Raw genomic sequence first — 21,697 nt, forward strand, 5'->3', positions numbered from 1 at the left:
TTATTTTCCCACTTTGTTCTTCTCATACTTTTTTTGAAGAACTTCTCATATCAAAAACTCTCGTAGGCAAAACTTTTTTTTCTTATGAGAGTTTTTCTCTCTTCCAAGCATGCAATTAGGGTGCGTTTGAATAATGCCTTGGATTCAGATATGACCTCACATATGAGAGGATTTGAAGTCCTACCCCTCCCCATCTGATTTCAAATCCATGGCACTCTCCTCTTTATCTCACAAAAGTGAGGATCACAATTCCCAGGTAACCTGGGATTTGAGATGCAGCCTCTGTAAAACTCGGGATTTTAGTGTCACACCAGCATCAGCATGCCTATGCCACATCAGGACGCGGGATCTGAGATCCGAGGCATTCAAAAGCACCCTTAGGGTGTGGATGACTTGATCTTCTTGATTCCAAATTTTGATGAAGTCTAGAGCAATCCCCAATAATGTTTGAAAGAAAATGAAGTTTGCTTATTCTACAAAGAGTCAAGTCTGGCTGCGATCTTGATAAAGGCTTATCTTGTCTCATTTTAAGTCTTGACAAAGCATGTAAGACTATAAGGCGAGATGGTAGTGAGTGAGGAGCAGCTTGATAGTGATGAACGGCATTCAAAGCAAGCCATAGTGATGAACGGCTTTCAGAAAATGACCGTATTGTCTTTTAAAATTGGTCATATTTTCGTGAAAACCTACAAATATGCCAATGTTTTTTGCATGTCCAAAATGATTGATTATACAATTGTTAATTGTTAAGGATCATTTTACCTTTGGAATATATTTGTGCAGACTTCTTGACATTATCATGCGAACCTCCTAACATTTGCACCTGACGTTTACACAAAGATGCTGTGAACCTCCAAATACTAGAGCTCCATAGGAGCTACTTATGAATTTTTACTAAGTTGACAGGATGTCACAAGTTCGAAACCCATGGGTGGTGTCCCTTGCTGCATTGTCGAAGCTGGGTGTATTCACTGGTGGGTAAGGGGACGGCTTTACCAAAGAGAGGCCAGCCAATGTGTGGTTGGTGATGGAGGGGGTTTTCCCTAGGGGTGTCAACGGGTCAGATTTACCCGGACCCAACCCATATCAAACTCTATAGGGTCCGGGTATGAAGATAAATAAGAAGACCCGATTAAGATCCGGGTCTAGACCCAAAGGTCTGATTACATGGACCTGGGTATAGTTTGTAAAAATTTATACCAAACTTGGGCCCTACCCAAGTTCAGATTAAGACCCACAATTTTTCAATGTAAAAATGATAAAAAAATAGTTTTACCAGGTATGGCCCAGGTCTAGTTCATGTAGTTCTTATCGAGTCCGGGTATGGTTTCTCTTATAGTTGGTCTGAATAGACTCAAGTCCGAACCCGATACCATACCCGAAAATCAGGGTCAGGTCTGGTTTCACCCGGGTCCGAACCAAACCAGACCCATTGACACCCCTAGTTTTCCCCTTGGATTGTCTCAAAAAATTTTGGTCTGTCAAAAACATAAACATAAAAGAGGTGAGATGAACGTTTGGCCAAATATGCGAATCACACAGACTGTCACAGTGACACGCCAGTTAGAGCGTGTATCATGGGCTCATGTAGGGGTGGCAATTTCTGACACGACCCGCCAACCTGCCTCTTAGGCGGGTTCGGGTTGGGCTTAAGCCAACCCGTTTAATAAACGGGTCGACCCGCGTAACCCGTTTATTAAACAGGTCGGGTTCGGGTTGGGGGTATGCCAACCCGGCTGACCCGTTTAATAAACGGGTTAGGCGGGTGGGTCAACCCGCCAACCCGTCAACCCGACCCGCCAACCTGCCTACCTGCCAACCCGATCCGTCAACCCGCCAACCCGACCTGCCAACCTGACCCGCAAACCTGAAAACCCGTTTACCCGACCCAACCCATTTATTAAATGGGTTGGCGGGTCGTGTCGGGTTACCCGTTTATTAAACGGGTCGGGTTCGTGTTTGCCACAGCCGACCCATTTAATAAACGGGTCGGGTTCGGGTTGAGGTATGCTGACACGCCAACCCGACCCGCCAACCCGATTGCCACCCCTAGGCTCATGGGTGAGATGAGTCGCACCTGCTATGACATGCTGGCATTGACTTTGACACGTATGGGTATTGTTTTATCATTTCTAATATACGGTTAATACTTTTTAATAATATTTTAGTAAAAATTTTATTTTTATGCCAAAATGTAAAAAACAGCTTTCTACTGATCAAAAATTTTAAAAAGCCCGTGTCCTCATGTCCTATTTTTCAAAAAAACTTTGAACTCACATGTCAACTTCTTATATGCCCAAAGCATGATTATAAGAATCTATATCATGATCTACCATCTACTATATGAAAAATTAAGCTAGACTAAACTAGAAATTTATGAAAAATTAAAAGAGAATTATAGGGAAAAAAAGAAAAGCACTCTTGATAATCAATCCAACCTCTGACTTAAATCTTTACAATCACTATTCATAGAAAATAAAACTCTAATTCTAATACGGGTCCAAGGCTAACTAAAGCTCTAAAATCAAGTAGCAATATAAATTCTAAATAGATCCTATACGTACCAGCCTATCTCGCCCTCAATTTGCATAGTCATCCTCCTCGTTCTCCATTTTTTCAACTCAAAGAAGAACATCAGCCTCCCTTAATAGGTCAGATGTAAGATCCAGGACCTGGAAAAAGATAATCCAAGTTGTTTCCATGAATCAGGCTAACCACAAAATCATTTTGTAAGAGAAGATTTGAAATCTCAAAAACTCGTTTTGGAAGCGTGATACCACATATAAAGATTTTTCTTCTTACAAATTTTATGTGAATCTCACTTCAAAAAGAATGAGAAGTTTTCTTCTTTTAATATACAGATTCAGCTTCCTTATATTGAAAAAACATTTTTCGTGTTACAAATATAGTTTCTTTTTTTTTAAATATTTTTATTATAGAACCCGCATATAAGATAAATATTTCGAGAAAAAACTTGAAAAATATATGTCGATAAATGCAAAGGTTTGATTTAATTTTATTATGGCACTTTCTACTTTATTCGAGTTGGCTGACTCATTTTCCCTTATGCTTATTATGTGTCTGACGTTTCATGCAAACTGTTTTTAAGCACTCACTTCTTGTTTAATGCATGGTTTGTGGGATATATATTTGGCAGAATCCATTGAATTTATAATCTAATTCCGATCTCAAGATGCAAATTGTTTTGACCGAATGTAACCTCGTAGACATGTGCAGCATGGTCGATTTAATGGGAATCGATCCTTGGATCATATTTTTTCAATGAAAACACAGCTTTTTGGATTAAAAAATTTAATGTACTTACAACCATTGATTTTTGTATCACCAGAAAAAACCTGTATACATGTTGGATTCCAGTGATCTAAAGTCAGTTCCTACTAAGCTGAGCATGTAGATCATAAATGCAATCTATATATATGAATTGCAAGTTCAAACCCCAATGGTATAGTTGTATAACTGGTAGGTGTCTGCCTAACCCCAGCTTGCCTTTAAAAAAAAAAAAAATTATCATCATCAATCCATGTATGCATCATCGTCACCATCACCATCATCCTCAATTCTATTACGAGTAATTGCATTGAGTCTCCCATTGCAGCTACAATGGAGCTGTTTGATATTTTTTAAGGCTTGCTGAATTGGTACAGGGGTAACCGGGATGGTCAGGCAGTCCCCTCAACCAGAGCCAATCCCAGGCATCCACAATTTGGATAATGTGAGGCTGACAATTTCCAATTGAACAAAGAAAGTGTGTTTTGTTACACTACAAATCAAGAACTCCTTCAATCCTTTGATTCATGAGGGGAGAAAGAAAAAACACAGTTTTCATGCAAAAATGATGTTTCACAAATCCCTTTTTAAATTAACTCTATATATATTATGTAGAATTAGATGTGGTTCACATTGGACCCAAACAATTGCTCTATCAATTTGTTGTTTCCTCTACTGCTAAATTTCTTGAGAAACACAGCCATATATGCTTAAAGGATATATGTCTCAGCCACCACCGGACTTGAGTGTATTGCTTAACCTGCACCAAGAAATAGGTTTGTATCAATGCAGCAGAATGACCAAAGATAAATTTTTAACAGCATGTGCATGAGAAGCGCACACACATATCCGAATCAGAGTTTTTTTTTTTAGAGGACCATGAAATCATAGTTATAACAATGAAGAGAAACATACGACTTGGCAGAAAATCATGGCATGTCGATGATCTAAAGCTATGTATGGAACATATGAAATGTAGTGCAAATGTTAAATAAAGGACATCCGACATGCTATTTTTACACAAAAAAGGGAACATGAAATTGTCATAAATTGGAGCATCCCTATGACAGCTTAAACATAAAACTAGGCACCACACGTGAAACTGAAGTTATAATCTCAATCTACTATTCTAAAGAACCAACCATAGCCAGATGCAAACCAAATTGGTAAGAAGATAATTTGGATAATTATTCAGAACTGGAAAACAAATATTCTATTTTATATTTGCTCCGTACCCCAAAGGTAACAGGAATTACCAGTCCAAGCCCTCAAAGAGGCCTTCTCCTTTTATGGCTGAAGTTTTGAAGATAGCCCATTGTCGACTTTTGATCTTGTGGAGTTCTAGTGCTTCAGTAATAGCAGCAGCATCAAGTGCACCAGGAAGATCCTGCATATAAGGAATACACTTATTATATACATACAATAGATGTTTCAACTCAGTTACTGTATTTGACCACTTACATAGAAAAGAAGTTGACTAAAAACAGACAATGTTGCATTCATATGAAAGATCTATTTCCGTGCCCTACAACTGCTTGGGTGGCTATTAAGAATGAATAGAATCAGATGGTTCTGTTTCTCAATCTTTCTGACTCGCTCCTACAGAACCACCGACAAAATATTGCTTAAGTCAATCATTCACAACCACTGGTGAAGGATCAGAAGTGCACACGTGCACAACATCGATTAGACTGATGCACCAACAATCAATCTGACAGGAAACATGAAAAGTACACAAATGGAGCATTCCCATGACAACTGCAAGCCATGTCTTTACTGGCAGCAGCCCCTCTATAAATAATAACCACTCAAGCACATATGGACAGGTACACGCTCGATGATTTGGAATCCATATTTACAAGCACCTGGGATAAGACACAACTAAAAGAAAAAACATAGATGACTGTTGGATGCACCAGATATGTTGCACTTTAGCACATGATATTATAGTAGAGGACTGATGCAGGTCAAATGTCATGTAATCATTGATAGGAAAATGGATAAATTGATGAGTGTATTTCTTGAGAAAACAATGTTTTTACATGATTCTTAGCTTACTTAACATGAGCTTTTAGCCTTGACAGACCTGATATAATGTCAAATAACAGGTCACTATTACATTGAGTAGCATCATAATACTTGCGTGGACATCATTCTTGACAAGATCAAAGCCTAAACCAAGCATAGCCTGTGGTTCCTCTGGCTTAGATTGTCAAACTTTCAAGTTCTTACACAAGAAATGCCCAAGTTGAGATAAAGCAGCACGCTTGTTTTACATCTCCAGATGTCCTATGCTAGCATCAAAACTGAAACTTGCACCCTTATCCTTTGTTTCCAAGAAAATTGCGTTGGAGAAGATGTTCTTACCTTTGAACATGTTCAATCCAAAGGTTGCACAAGCCTGAAGGTCATTCAGCAATGCTAATCACAGAGTTTTCACGTTTCAAGTTTTAGAAACTGAGGATATAAACAGCAAATGCAGATATTGTACCAAGGACTAATCTGTGCTTGATAACCAAACTTGCACATGGAGAAGTCACCAACATCAAAATTTCAACTACAAACTTGCTATGAATCTTCTAGACTAGGTAACACCATATGGCTCAGAAATGAGAAAAAATGATAAAAGTTTCAAGCTTCTTACAAGCATGACAGCAGGAGAAAAACTTGACATGAACAATGTTACAGATACAGGTTAGACTCAAGTTTTGTGCTAGTGCTACATGCAGGTTATTCATTATGGAACAATACAAAAGATTGGTATGTAAACTATTTTTGGACAGGGCACAGCACCTACAAAAAGATGATATTCAATCATGAGGCCAGCATGGAATAGACAAACCAAAATGATAATTGTTCAGATAATGAAAAGCATCCATGATGCTAACATGCAATAGAAAACCAAAAGCAACAAATCAGATAACGCAAAATCCATGAGGCTAACATGCAATAGAAACCAAAGACGAGAATAATTGAGATAACATGAAAATGAAAGAGCTACAGTTATTGTAAGATTGTAACCTGCTTGTTAGCATAAATTAGAACGACTGCACCTTTGAGCTCTTCTTCCTGCCAAAAATAAGTGACGTCAACCTAATAATGTTGGTAAAATATTATGAATCTATAAAACACAATCTTCAATGAATATCAACCTTTGCAGAAATGAATGTGAATTGTGAATAACAAAAAAACATGTTAACTTGACCAACATATCTCAATATCGGTCTAAAAGGATATATGCTTTAAGGTTCTTACACTTCTCTCAACTTATATATTTCAGGCATTATTTATCATAAGTTTTCAATAATTTTATGTTTCTTATTCATTTGTTGTGAACAAAGATGCAAATACTGATAAATGACTATGATTGGGATCTGTGGCACATATATATACTCCAGATAGAGTACTACATATGAACAAATATTTTAAACTAAAAGGCAACAATAACTGCAAACCATAAAATGCACATGTAGCCCCAGAGAAAGCAACTGGATCTGAGAAAGATTAAGAAGTGCTAGGAGGTGTTTGTGTCAAAGTTGCCAAACTAGGAAGTGGAAGCGAGAAACGATCGAGAAGCGGAAGCGAGAAGCGAGGCATTTTAAATTTTATATGAAGCAGGAAGCGAAGTATCAATTTGAAGCGAAATAGAAATAAAAAATGAAGCAATATGGTAACTGAATAGGAATTGAACAAGAAGCAAATAAAAACTAAAATAAAATTGATTATTCTTATATTTCATGATTTTTTAGTAAGTTAATTTTTTGTTATAACCTAGCAATGATGGTTACCAATTTAGAGAAAGTACATGGGAAGTGAGTGGAAGCATGAGAGGAAATACATGAAAAACATGAAAAGAAACGTGAGAATAGCATATAGGAAGCATAGACCATGCATGTGGGAAGCATAGAAGAAGCATGGGGGAATCGAGATTCTCATGAAGTTTCAAAAGCTAGGCATATCCCGCTTCCGAAGCGAGTTTCCGGGAAGTGTGCTTCCCACCTACCTAAGAAGCTTCTGATAACTCTGGTTTGTGTAAATTGAAAGGTTTTCATTTAATGGACTAGAAGTTAAAACATTGTCACTCATCTGGTCCCATTGATTAGATGCTAGTTGAAGTTCCATATGCATGTTGAATCATGTGCTGAAGCCAAATAGATTTAAGGGCTTAACTTCTTAGCAGACCTGAATCAAATGTTATTTGAAGCTAATTTTCATATTTAAGAAAAGAAAAAAGTATGAAGTAGCATGTTGTTGATGCACTGAAAGTGTTTGACGTTCATTTAGCAGTACAGCATTGACATGCAAAATAGCACTGAAGAGGCAATGAGCCAGCATATGAATTTACAAAATCACCATAAGCAACGTAAAACTCATTTTTGTTAATATGGAACAAACATCAAGTACCTCCAAGATGGCATGAAATTCATCTTTTGCTATTACTAGTCTGTCAGTGTCACTTGAGTCAACAACATATATAATTGCCTGAGTATTTGGAAAATAACATCTCCAGTATGGCCTGTATTAAACAATAAAAAAAATAACAATGATACCAAAAACACATGGGTAACAACAAACTCACGGTTAAAAGCATAACCAAATATTAAAACACTAAAAAAATAGAAACCAGGTAACAACCAGTAACAAATTTCACATTGAAAAAGACATGTAGAGGATAATTGGATGACAATGTCACCAGCATCAGTCTATTCCTACAAGCAGGGAAGACATTTTTTCCCTCCACATAATTATTTCTGCATCAATTCCTCCTCTTTGTTTTAAAATAACATCTTTAAACCCTAAGAATTTGCAAGAATGGAAAGAGTACAAAGCATCTATGAAAACAATAAGGTCTCTGGGCAATGAAAAACTTGTGAACTACTTTAATTGCTAACTCCACAACTAATTGAATAACTGATTACTGGTTTCAACTTAGCAGCTGCACAGACCAGGTCAACCCAGCAAGACCTAGAAATCACTTTATCTATTGACAAAAGACAAACAAGTCTATTAAATACTTTTCCCCAGAGAGACAAAGAAACAAAATTGCAACATTTCAAATACATGAGAAAGAAAAATCGCTGAGAATGACCCATCAAATCATATTGGAAACCAAGCCAACTCAATCCATAGCTGCACTGCAGGTCATGATCACATCTTGAAACATCTCAAACTTGTCAATAAACCGCAATGTTTATACATATGTACATACATATGTGCATAGCTACACACACATCAGAACTAGAGTGTGAACCGAGATTCTCAAGGGTTTTTTCTGTTTTTTTCTTAAACCTAACCGTATGGATGTTTGAATCATCTTATTCTGATAAATAAGAAGGATTTTTTTAAGGCTTGAAAATCAATGGCTTGGAATTTTCATAAATATTCAAGTATCCAAAAATCATGCTTTTTTGTCAAAAAAGTATTGATCGAACAATCAATTCCTAGCAAATGGACCATGCTGAACACATCTGCAGGGTCGAGTTTGCAAAAATAAAATGGAAATGCATATTCTTGTGTGTGTTTGTGTGTGTGTGTGTGTGTGTGTAGAGAGAGAGAGAGAGAATTTTGAGTATAGATATAACATGAACCATCCAAACAAGGGTAGGTCCAAAATCTACAAATCTGAGGATTGAATAGTCATCCCTCTCCATTTTCCCCAAGGTGAAAATAACTTAGGCAATGTTTAGCAAGAAGAGTATCCTTATTTCTAGGTCACTCCTCTTTGTATATAGGTGCATCTAAGCTGTTGACTCAGAGAAATGGAGAGGAAGAGCTGTCCAATCTTCATAATTATACTGTTGGACACCTCGTGTGTGTGTGTGTATATATATATATATATATATAATTTATTTAATTTATTTAATTTATGATACTGTCAAATAACTGCCATGTGTGTGCACCAGGGAATATCAATTTGTGCTTGCGACTTTGCACCTTGTGTATATACTATATACAACTATTGGCAAGTGATGTGTGCATCCTGTCTCACGCAATAATTATCCAATACAGTCAAGAAAGTAAACATGAAGCATCTGGCTAGTATAGGCATTTAAACCAAAGTGAAAATTGCCACAAGATTTTACTTGAATATTTCAATAAAAATGCAATATATATCCAAAACTCCAAAACTATGATAAAGGCGTAATATTCTGAAGTATCATGACGTAAGCACTTAAATATATATAACAGTATTTTATCACAAAATGATGTTTTTAGTGGAAGAATATTGGGAAAATCCCATTTAATGTTTATTAAATATTTTATATTTTAAGATTTGCATTTAATTTTTCTAAATTGATTCATTTTTGCTGAGTTTTTCTTGAAAAACTCAAGAAAAAAAATTGAACTCATGGCAAATGTATTGCACCTCTAAAACTTTGTCACTATGATCTAAACTATGTGATTCAAAGCACACTGCCACATGGAAATGGCACTCGAACTATCCATAATAGTATTGTGAATTACTGTCATAATTGTTGCCCTATTATCTCAAGTGAAACAGAAGATTCTTCAAGTTATTAACAGTTAGTTATACCATTACCATATATTCATAAGATAGGGCTTTCAGTAAGCCTAGAAAGAACACATGCATCTAATAAGCATTTGTGAGACCAAACCAAGAAAGAACCTGGAGAAGCCATACTAGACTAATCTGCACATTACATGCATAATTTAACTGCACTTGGCCAAGGAAAAGGATGAAGGATTTACCTGATGCTCGTCTGTCCACCTGTTTCATTAAAGCAAAAAGTATGTGTCACTATCGCACAATATGTAAATTGTCAAAGAAAAGAGTAGCCAGACACATTAAATGTGTGCTGAAATGCTAAAAAAATCGCCCTATCACACATTTTATACTCAAGTATTTCATTTTTTTTCCTTCAAAACAACTATATAGTCCACATGTGCAACCAATAACAAGATTATTACTAGTCCAATTGTTTAGTTATTTTGTCCTTGTTACCTTTTCCAGAAAGGGAAAAAGTGCATTTAATAGGTGACAATGTAAGAAACTTTTGCCAATAATTTTCAAAGAACAAGAATACAAAGGTAGAATTATCTGAGGGAAAACATTTCGAAAAAAACCAACACAGAAGCGGATGTCATATCTTGAGATTCCTGAGAATAAGGGCAGTTTTATTCATTTAACTGTTGGAGATCTCAGGTGATCAAAATCTATGTAACATAGGCACTTCAGGAAGGGCACTGTACCTGTGTCAGCACAGGTCGACACTTGTACTGGTACTGGTGCAATGGGTATGGGTCAGACCACTTCCAATTCTGGCCCGATTCAGACCCGATCTTACCCATTATGTGGGATCACTTTAGTTCATTTTTAAGATGCATAAAGTGTTTTTTCATCCATGCTGTATACACACGCATATGCATACATACATACATACGTATACACACGTGTGTTCGTGTGCACATATATATATATATATATATATATATATATATATATATACTTTTGGAAATTCCTGTGTCTTACCCAAGGTACCTGCACCCGCACCCGTACTTAGGTGGCATAGATCAAGATATATTTTGGAAAGCAGTTCCAGATGGCTTTTCATACTTGCTTTATACAGGTTCAGCATAAATATTGGGCCTCTAGGGGAAAAAACACCTTTCAGGTGGTTATTGCAAACTTATATATTTTGCATCCAAAAATGCCCTTAGGCCAAGTTGTCTGTCATTAAGGAATGTAAGCAAGAGAAAAGGTCCAGCCAGCAATTGTGAACAGAAAATAACACAAAAGGGAAAAAGTGCTTGATCCAAAAACCTGCAAGATGTTTTTTGTTTGATACAGCCTCAGAATGAGCACTATAGGACTTAGGCCTCGAGATTATGAAACTTCATAGCAGTGAGGCACTTGGCATTCAATGAATACCAGCCTGGCTCTCCTTTAGATAAGCAGTTTGCCTCTGCTTCTTTCTGGGGTCCAAACCTGAGATGCTGATGCAGGGCAGGACCCGATTGGGTCCATCGTGCCACCCGATCCGCCACAAAGGGCAGATGAACGACCCCGCGTGTATGACTCACTTGCAGGGACGGAGCCACAACGCAGGGAGGTACCCCTGCGCACCTACGCCAGGCGTGGTGGAGTTCGCACGCCCCAGAACCAGCTGCAGATAGAGACTGACCCGGATCGTGGGTCGGATCCAAGTCTGGACCCGCGACCCGGGTCTAGTAAATAGCCTTTAAAAGGCCCTTCCTAGGGTTGCGTGGGGAGACTATTGGAAAGCTTTCAGCCGTCATTTTCTTCCTGCATTTTATTATTCTGCATCATGTTCTTCTTCTTAAGTTCTTTACTGTTATTAGTTTTCCCCATTGTTTATTGAGACCATTTGAGATTAATAAAGAGGTTCAGCCACACCGATTCAAGGTGGGCATTTGTTTTCACTCCTCCTCCGACGTGGGCTGCATCAAAGTGGTATCAGAGCCGCACCCATCTTCATCAGCGAGATGGCTCTTGAAGCAGGGAGTGATCCGGTGCGAGGCGAGGAACGTGAGGAGGCTGGCAGCGAAGACCCCTTACTGCGTGTCATGGACGTGTTGACGAAAATCCAAGAGAACATGCTGCGAATGAGTAGGGATATCGCCGGCCTGTCAAAGAGGATGGACGGGTTTGAAGATCGCGTGACAACCCTCGAGAAACCCCAAGAGCCGTGCGCAACACTGTGGGCAGGCCTCGTCGAGGGCGCAGCCGCGACCACAGAGAGCACCAGACCACTCTTCCACTTATGGGGTGAAACTGGATCTTCCGGAGTTTGCGAGGCGATTCGACGCAGAGCAGTTCTTCGACTGGTCTTATGCCGTGCAATTCTTCTTCGACTACCACACTGTCGCTGAACATCGTCGTGTCTCTCTAGCGTCTACTCGATTGAGAGGCCTAGCACAGACATGGTGGGTGGAGCTACAATGATCGAGGGAGCGACAGGGATTAGAGCGCGTAAAGTCGTGGGAGGAAATGCAACGATTGATGCAGTCAAAATTCGTGCCTTCGGATCACGCTGAGCGAGCGTACAAGGAATACCTGACCCTGCGACAAGGTTCCCGAACTATAGCAGAGTACACTGCGGAGTTCCATCGTCTTTCCCTGCGTGTGCAGATCGAGGAAACAGCTCGTCAACAGGTCACGAGGTACATTTCGGGTCTCCGTCCTGCTATCTCTGATGATTTTAGTTGTGTCACAGTTGAGACATTAGATCAAGCCAGTGGTTACGCCATGAACATCGAGGACAAGCTGAAGCGGAGGCAAGAATATAGAACGACCCGTAGTGAACCCTCCAGTCGACCTAAGTCGGGTTTCCCAACCAGGGGAGCAAGCTCCCCTAGTGATTCAAAGCCTAGAGCAGACCTTAGCAAACCTGACCAGTCGGGCCCAGCTTTCCACACCCGGTCCAAAGCCAAACCTAGTGAGTTGACCCTTCGTTGTTTCAGGTGTCAAAAGTTAGGGCATGTCGCGTCCAAGTGTCCCACCGTGAGCAGGAACACCCATCTTGTTGAAGGAATTGTAGAGTCCGCAAGTGAGAGTGAAAGTGATGACAAGTCATTAGTTGAAGTTGAGGATGAGAGGGGAGTTATAGAGTTCGACGGCAACGTCAAAAGTTTGTTGTCCATCCGTCATGTGTTGACCACACCCCGAGAATCGGCCCCATCGAAATGGCTAAGGAATAACATTTTTAGGACCCAGTGCAACTGTGAGGGGCACGCTTGTGATGTCATCATTGACACCGGAGCATGTGAGAGCATGTTGTCTGAGAGTGTGGTGTCTACCTTGAAACTCAACACCGAAAAGTTGTCCCAACCCTATAAGATGGCCTGGTTCAAGAAAGGAAACGAGGTTCCCATCACTCAGCGATGCCTAGTCCGGTTTTCCATGGGGGAACACTGCCACGATGAGGTGTGGTGTGATGTAGCCCCTATGCACGCGTGTCACATTCTTTTGGGACGTCCCTGGCAGTTTGATCGTCAGACAACTCACGATGGCCGCAAGAACACATACTCTTTTGTCTTTAATGGCCATAAGATAGTCCTTCTACCTATCAAGGAGACTGGTTTTCCCACTGTGGACAAACCTGAGCGAGTCCCCCGACTTGCAGGCCTCTCGTACCGGCTTTTCCTGAACCATTGTCAGGAAGATGGCTATTGTTATGCCCTAGTGGCAAAGCCAGTGATGAGTTCGTCAGTGTCCATTCCCGCGGATGTTGCCCCTCTTCTAGAGGAGTTTCGCGACATTATGTCGGATGAACTACCTGATGGATTACCTTCGGCAAGGGTAGTTCAGCATGCCATTGACTTTGTGCCAGGGTCGAGTCTACCCAACCTTCCCGCATATCGCATGAACCCCTCTGAGCACACTGAGTTATTAAGACAGGTTCAGGAATTACTGCAAAAGGGTTTCATTCGCGAGAGTGTTAGCCCTTGTGCCGTACCCGCCTTACTTACTCCTAAGAAAGATGGGTCCATGCGCATGTGTGTCGATAGTCGTGCGATCAATCGCATCACAATCAAATACCGTTTTTCCATTCCTCGTTTGGATGATATGTTTGATATGTTATCTGGTGCCTCCATTTTCTCTAAAATAGATCTAAAAAGCAGGTATCACCAGATTCGTATACGCGAAGGGGACGAGTGGAAAACGGCATTCAAGACGCGTGATGGATTGTACGAGTGGTTAGTCATGCCGTTTGGGATATCTAATGCCCCAAGTACCTTTATGAACATGATGACCCAAGTCTTGCATCCGTGTATTGGGAAGTTTGTTGTTGTCTACTTTGACGACATTTTGATCTATAGTTCATCATTGTCCGATCATTTGAGTCACCTGCGTCAAGTCTTAGGTATTTTGAGAAAGAAAAAATTGTATGCCAATGCCAAAAAGTGTGAGTTTATGACGTCCAGTGTCGTGTTCTTAGGGTTTATTGTGTCATCTGATGGCGTCAAGGCCGACCCCGCAAAAGTCCGCGCGATTGTCCTACCCCAAAGGCTATAGGAGGGATTCGTAGTTTCCACGGGTTAGCCACTTTTTACCGACGTTTCGTGAGGAATTTTAGTACCCTTATGGCCCCCATCACGGAGTGCCTAAAAGGTACTAGTTTTCATTGGACGCCCGCGGCTGGCAAAGCCTTTACGATCATCAAAGAAAAAATGACCAGTGCTCCTGTCTTAGCTCTCCATGATTTTAGTGCAGTCTTTGAGGTTGAATGTGATGCCTCCAAAGTGGGGATTGGCGCTGTCTTGAGTCAGAATCGTAGGCCCGTTGCCTTCTTTAGTGAGAAGCTGACTCAGGCCAGGTGTCAATACTCCACTTACGATGTTGAGTTCTATGCCGTGGTACAAGCCCTTCGTTATTGGAGACATTATCTCATTTATAAGGAATTTGTCTTGTACACGGACCATGGGGCTTTAAAGTATCTGAATAGTCAAAAGAAGTTGAGTGCTCGTCATGCCAAGTGGGTCAGCTTCTTGCAAGAGTACACCTTTTCGCTTCGCCATCAATCTGGTACCCTGAACAAGGTGGCTGACGCTCTTAGTAGGAAGAACAGCCTTCTGATGACTATGTCAGTGCAGGTCATTGGCTTCGAACAATGCAAGGAATTATACCCCACGGACCCTGATTTTCACAAAGTCTGGGAAGGGTGCATCTCTTCAGATCGCACCCTCGACCCCCGTTTTTGTATTCATAATGGTTACCTCTTCCGTGGTAACAAATTATGTGTGCCCAATTTCTCCCTTAGACTTCAGTTGATTTCTGAATTACATGAAGGAGGGTTAGCAGGGCATTTCGGGCATGATAAGACATTCGCTGTCTTAGATAAACGATACTTTTGGCCCAAAATGCGCAAAGATGTTGTCAAGTTCATCCAAGGTTGTCATGTGTGTCAAGTGTCCAAGGGTCATCGTCAGAATAGTGGTCTGTATACTCCGTTACCCATTCCTGAACGGCCGTGGGAGCACGTATCCATGGATTTTATTGTGGGCCTTCCCCGCACACCCCGTCGTTTTGATTCAATTTTAGTAGTTGTTGACCGGTTCTCCAAAATGGCTATCTTTGTCCCGTGTAAGCGAACCACCGATGCCTCTTTAGTCGCCTCATATTATTTCAAGGACGTGGCCCGTTTCCATGGTCTACCTCACACAATCACTTCTGATCGTGACACGTGTTTTATGAATCACTTTTGGAAATCGTTATGGGCTCTATTGAAGACTAAGCTTCAGTTCAGTAGTGCGTATCACCCCCAGACTGATGGTCAAACCGAAGTTGTGAACCGCACCTTAGGAAATTTGTTACGGAGCCTAGTGGGGGAAAATGTCAAAAGTTGGGATCTCGTATTGCCCCAAGCCGAGTTCGCCTATAACAACTCCATTAATCGTTCTACTGGTAAATCTCCGTTCCAAGTACTGTATGGTCGGTCACACACCCATGTCGTTGATCTAGCCCCTGTGTCAGATCTCTCAGCTCCAGCTCCGGATGCCTTTGATGCCGTCGAATATATGCGTGACATTCACAGACAAGTCCGGGCCAAACTTGTTGAAAGCTACGAGACCTACAAAGCTTTCGTAGATCAGGGTCGTCGTGATGTCCATTTCGAGGTCGGTCAACTCGTCTGGGTGTATCTGCGTCCAGAGCGTTTTCCTGTAGGCACCTATAGCAAATTAAGTCCTAAGAAGTATGGCCCTTTTAGGATCCTTCAGCGATTGGGTTCGAATTCTTACCTCCTTGAGATGCCCGATGATTGGCATATTTCCCCTATTTTCAACGTGGCTGATCTATATGCTTACTGTGGCAACAACAAGTCGACAGAGCCGACTTCTTCCCAACCAGGGGAGAATGATGCAGGGCAGGACCCGATTGGGTCCATCGTGCCACCCGATCCGCCACAAAGGGCAGATGAACGACCCCGCGTGTATGACTCACTTGCAGGGACGGAGCCACAACGCAGGGAGGTACCCCTGCGCACCTACGCCAGGCGTGGTGGAGTTCGCACGCCCCAGAACCAGCTGCAGATAGAGACTGACCCGGATCGTGGGTCGGATCCAAGTCTGGACCCGCGACCCGGGTCTAGTAAATAGCCTTTAAAAGGCCCTTCCTAGGGTTGCGTGGGGAGACTATTGGAAAGCTTTCAGCCGTCATTTTCTTCCTGCATTTTATTATTCTGCATCATGTTCTTCTTCTTAAGTTCTTTACTGTTATTAGTTTTCCCCATTGTTTATTGAGACCATTTGAGATTAATAAAGAGGTTCAGCCACACCGATTCAAGGTGGGCATTTGTTTTCACTCCTCCTCCGACGTGGGCTGCATCAGATGCACATAATTTAATCTCTACCAATCCACTCACCACAATCAACTGAGTTATTATCCTTGACTTATGCAGTTGATAATGGCTATTTTAACGGTTCCCCTGATGATTCTGTCAATTGATAAGTACATGCATCCTATTGCTGATCACCTCAAGGAGGAAAACTTCAGTCATTCAACCAGAAGGAAAATCTACATCCTCGCAAGACCACATGCCAAACTGCACTCACAGCAGTTTATCCTTCTAAATAGAATAATCGGCACAATATCTGTGATAGGGGTTAGCTTATTTTGCCATCGTTCCTTTTCCAGAGAGGCTAAAAGCAGAGCATTTGATAGACGATAGATACAAGTAACATTTTCCATTATTCTTTAAAGATCGAGAATGCCTAAAAGGTTGCATGGCCTAAGGTAAAACATTTCAGTAAAGATCACCACATAATTGTATTTGGTATCTTGAGATTTCTGAGGACAAGAGCTGTTTTATTTCTTTAACTGCCAAAGATCTCAAGTGACCAAGATAGGTTTGATAAAGCACTTTCCAAACATCTCCAAAAAACAGGTGACCAAGATAGGTTTCTTACTCCTCCTTTTGTTCATATGTCCTAGAGATTTTCCGCTTCCTTCTCATTTTGTAAAAACTACTAATGAGAAATTTTTTTTTGTTTTATTATTTTAGACCTTTTATTTAACGAAGACGCATAAAAAAATAAAATTACCGAAAGAAGTTTGCTTGCAAAAATATTCATTGGTGATATGATATGCTAGAACAACAAACTGAATAGAAGAATAAGAGTCAAGATGTTGAATATATAAAAGGAGCACGGTGAGTGAAAAGGATTAGAAACACTAAGACATTAACAAGAAGTAGAAGCACAGAACATACAGCATTTACATGCCTAGGGCACTTAAAGACAATGATATATTTCATTATGTTGGTCTAGGTCTGGACTGGTATTCAACAATTAAACTAGAAGGCTACCATCACCCTGATAATACAAAGTTTTCCAGTAAAAGTGCATCCGATCTTTTTTTCTTGTGTTTAACTTGATGTTGATAGTTCAAATGGAATAGTAATCAGTTCCAAAATTTTGATCACCCTGACTACGATATGATCCAATATCTTAAAACTAATGAATCTTCTTATATGTTACTCTTATCATATCCACCTGAGTAGGATCACTGTTTGTGGTTTCAAATAGAAAAGTGGCATCTGGGCTGAACACAAATATTTCAACAGCTAAGAAATGAAGCGCCCGTTACTCCCATACACGATTCATCGAAGAAAGATCAGATAAAGCTTTGAAGTTGCAGGGGACTGCAAACTAGATCACACTAAAAGCAGTTTGCGTTGAATTTCTCAAGTCCTTGAAACTCCAAAGTAACATTTATAACGATGGCAGTAACTCTAAATGAAGTGCATCACACAACAACCAAAGAAAGTAAATAAAATACCACAGAAAGAAATGAGAAGTGAGTAGCAAGGATGAACAATCCTACCAAGATCCCAGACTTGAAATTTAATATTGTTGTACTGCACGGTCTCCACATTGAACCCAATAGCTGAATCACAATTCAAGACCAAAACAGAATGTGAAAACAAAACAGAGGAAAGAGAAGTATGCACAAGAAAACCCACGAAAGATAGAAAGAGAATAGCTCGAATTACCCACGAAAACTATCACAGACCAAAATCAAGAAAAAAGAAAGATGCCCAATTCCTATGAAAAGACAAAAAAACGGAAAATTACTTGGAATTGTAGACACCACTTCTCCCATCTGTAGCCGATCTGAACGAAAGCAATTAAAGCCCAAACATCGTCACAAACAATCAAAACTAGAACGACCACAAAGAAGAAACGAAGCAAAGAAACATCAGAGAGATCAAAACCATACAAAGAATAGTTGTCTTCCCCGCATTGTCAAGGCCCAATACGAGGATCCTGGCTTCCCTGTTCCCGAAGAGGGAAGAGAAGAGTCTTGAAAAAACCATACCCATCTTCAAAACTTCAGCACATCTGATTCCTCAATCAGATCCGATCCCCAAACCAATATTTTCCTGCCAATTCCAATCGATATGAAATTGGATCAAGAAAGTTCGAGCAAAGAACAATATATTGAAATAGTGAAACAAGAACAGTTGGGGAGGGAAAGAAAACTCAAACCTGAACAAATAAGAGAGAGATTGATTGCAGGAGAAGAAGGATGGATTGGAAGAAGATGGTGGTGGCTTAAATCGCAAGAGAGAACACCACCACCACGATCATTTTTAACGCGGTAATTGGGAAAAAACCACGATCCTTGAGAGAGAGCGAGAGAATTGCCAAAATTGAACACGAGACCACAGTTTAGGACAAAAAACGCTATTTTCTATTGAGCTCAGGGAAAGTCATCTTACTTTTGACTCGTGCGACAACACCCAACATGGTCCTAGCTCGGTGTTCCGGAAGGTTCTCATTGATGGCTTGTTACACATTCAAAGAAACGAGCAAACAAAACACATGTCTGTAACAATTGTACTTCGTCCAACATTTGTTTCAAAGTTGTATTTTTTTTTATGTTCGCTGTTTGATTTATGATGTTTGGAGAACTTGGGTACACATGGATAATGGGTCGGATAACTTCATTTTGTATTGACCTAATTCGCTCCACTATTATCTATGTTTTGACATATTTCTTATGGATTTTAGTCTCCATTATAGATCTCAAATTGTATTCAAATACCAATTCATGGATTGCATAGGAGAATCATTTAAAAGTAGCGATAAACACGATGAAGAGTCAACAAAAACTCACTAAAAAATGGGTTAAGAGTTTGGTCATTCCGAAAAACTGAAACCCAATGCTTGATCAACCGATGTGGAGGAACAAACAGCTGCAGAATTTCCACCCAAAGCCCAACCAAACCAAGTGAATTGAACAAAGTGGGTTGGGAACAAAGATCAAATCGTGCATACCAGCATTCTATCATCTGAAGTCAAGTTAGCTTTTTCTTCGTTGTAGATCATGATCTTGTTGGACAGATGGATCGGGTCCAACCCATTGGGTGACCCAATTTGATATTAAAAGCACAGTGGGTTAGTGGGCATGACAGTGAAGGGCAGTTATTGTCATAAAGAAAGAGGTTACGTCACTGTAACTACTCTCCCTCCTCTACTATATAAAGGGGTGGTTGGCTGCAATGGATGATGAGAAATCATTGCAATACAGTAACAGATTTAGCCTAGCCCACATACGGTTCAGTGATTTCAGGGTCCTTCTCACCGTCGACCTAAGGCTTGGGCTCATCGTGGGCGTCGATCGGATGAGAAGAATGTCGAGCAACTGCATACAAACTCTATGGCTCTTTCAAGTATGCTTTTTGTGTATGATATTGCAAGAAGCGCCAACATTGGGTTATGGGCCCACATCCATGCATAATGCTGCGTGTGGGTGAGTGTGAGCATGTTGGCATTTGTTGCAATTGTCGTCGTGAGATGAGGTAAGTCGCAGGTTGACAGTGCATATCGCTATGGGGTGACTGTAACAGATTGAACCTGTTGTCATGGGGCAACATGGCTTGTTTGTATTCAGAAAAATAGTCGTCTGAACTCTGAGGACTATCGCCATGGGGTGACAGCATTTCTCGGCAGACTGTTGCCCTGGGACAACAGTCTTCACAGGCAACAGAGTCATCCTAAGGTGATCGCCCGTCGTCGTGGGGCGACGTTGGTCACCAGTCGACGGTGACAATCGTCGTGGGGTGACTGCCTTTCCCGATAGTCGTACACCAATGGCAGTTGCAGCCCCAGCGACCCTCATTAAAAAAAAAATAGATCGAGGGTTTTACCTGTGGCCATCGGGCTGCAAGGGGATATGTCGGTGTCGGGATCACCGCGAAACGTCGCCGAAAAGGGGGAGTTGTTTTTTCGCCGGATCGTCTGTCCGGCGACGTATGACAAACAAGTTTTGAAAACCCCCAAACTTTTTTTCCCTGGTTCCTTCAACCATCGGGCTGCCAATGGAATCGCCATCACCGAAGCTTCTACAGGTTGATACGGGTTGTCGGCAGCCTCTCAACCGGCAGCAGGTGCCTACCACCACATGTCATCGTGGAGCGACGTGGGTCTCCAGGGGCATTTGCTCTTACCCGTGGCCATCGTCGGTGACTACTGATCGGGTTGAGACTGTCGCCAATGTTCGTCGTTGTGGGGCGACGAGGGTAGCCGGTGGGGCGACGTAGGTCGTCGACAATGGTAGGCAGCTTCGACGACAAATAAATAAATAAAAAAAAGGAGGGGGTAAATTCAGTGGCCTTACTTGTCGCCGAGATGTCACCGGAGGTGCGTCGCCGGCTTGGCACTGGTGTCGGTCGCCGTACATCATCGTGGGGCGACGTGGGTTATCGTGAAGCTCGAAGAGGCGATGTTTTAGTTTCTAAGAAAACAGAATTCCTTCAGTTTCTCAGAAACCGAAAAAGCCTTATGGTTCTTATGTTGTGCGTCGGGTCGGATCGATGCATCGGCCCAAAACTGGGTTCAGCTGATCGCTGGACCAGATCCAGACCCATATTATTTTTGTGTCTGGGTCTGATCCGGTGACACCGGGTCCTGTGAGGATCGGGTCAGACCCGATCCATTTCATAACAGGTGACCCGAGTCGGACCGGGTATTCTGACCCTGTGGCATACCCGATCCAAACCCAGATTTTGGGTGGATCCGGTATGCCTGGATCCATTGGCTGACAGGTCCCAGGATCGAACCTAAACCCATTCAATATCTGGGTCTGGGTCTAATCCATTTTGGGGTCTGATCAATCTGTAGGATTCAGATCCACTTGGACCCAGACCCATTAGTAATCTAGATATGGGTCTGATCCTAACATGTGAATGGATTGGTACTGGACCCATTTGGGTTTCAGGTCCAGTCTGGTCTGTAATATTTGGGTTATGATTCGGACCCATTACAGTTTTGGGTTTCGATCTAATCCGTCAGACCCGAATCCTATTTGGATCGAGTCAGGCCCAGATCCTATATATTTGGATTGGGTCAAATTTGGATTTCATATGGATCAGGACTAATACGGATATTGTTTTGACTGGATCTGGATTTAGATTGAATCAGA

At 41.2% G+C, this 21,697-nt stretch overlaps 1 protein-coding gene across 1 annotated transcript; it reads right to left on the bottom strand.

Moving 5' to 3' along the window:
- Positions 1–3,751: 3,751 nt before the first annotated feature.
- Positions 3,752–18,898, bottom strand: LOC149841959 (ADP-ribosylation factor 1-like). Its single transcript, XM_089998805.1, has 9 exons — positions 18,760–18,898; positions 18,491–18,653; positions 18,346–18,384; positions 18,095–18,157; positions 10,000–10,018; positions 7,693–7,804; positions 6,310–6,357; positions 4,545–4,675; positions 3,752–4,048 (listed from the first exon to the last, which is right to left on the bottom strand). The coding sequence occupies exons 2-9, from the start codon at positions 18,591–18,593 to the stop codon at positions 4,015–4,017; spliced, it is 549 nt and encodes a 182-aa protein (XP_089854931.1). The 5' UTR covers positions 18,594–18,653; positions 18,760–18,898; the 3' UTR covers positions 3,752–4,014.
- Positions 18,899–21,697: the final 2,799 nt, after the last annotated feature.

The sequence above is a fragment of the Nuphar pumila genome, chromosome 3 (assembly GCF_984573655.1).
Source record: "Nuphar pumila chromosome 3, dmNupPumi1.hap1.1, whole genome shotgun sequence".
NCBI classification, from domain to species: Eukaryota; Viridiplantae; Streptophyta; class Magnoliopsida; order Nymphaeales; family Nymphaeaceae; genus Nuphar; species Nuphar pumila.

What these genes read in the sequence shown, in the direction of transcription:
- LOC149841959 (XM_089998805.1), bottom strand. Translation starts at nt 18,593, where the DNA reads ATGGGTATGGTTTTTTCAAGACTCTTCTCTTCCCTCTTCGGGAACAGG. An exon ending in GGGGAAGACAACTATTCTTT is followed by an intron (nt 18,385 to 18,490) that starts GTATGGTTTTGA and finishes GCTTTCGTTCAG; the next exon opens with ATCGGCTACAGATGGGAGAA. An exon ending in AATTTCATGCCATCTTGGAG is followed by an intron (nt 6,358 to 7,692) that starts GTACTTGATGTT and finishes TATTTTTGGCAG; the next exon opens with GAAGAAGAGCTCAAAGGTGC.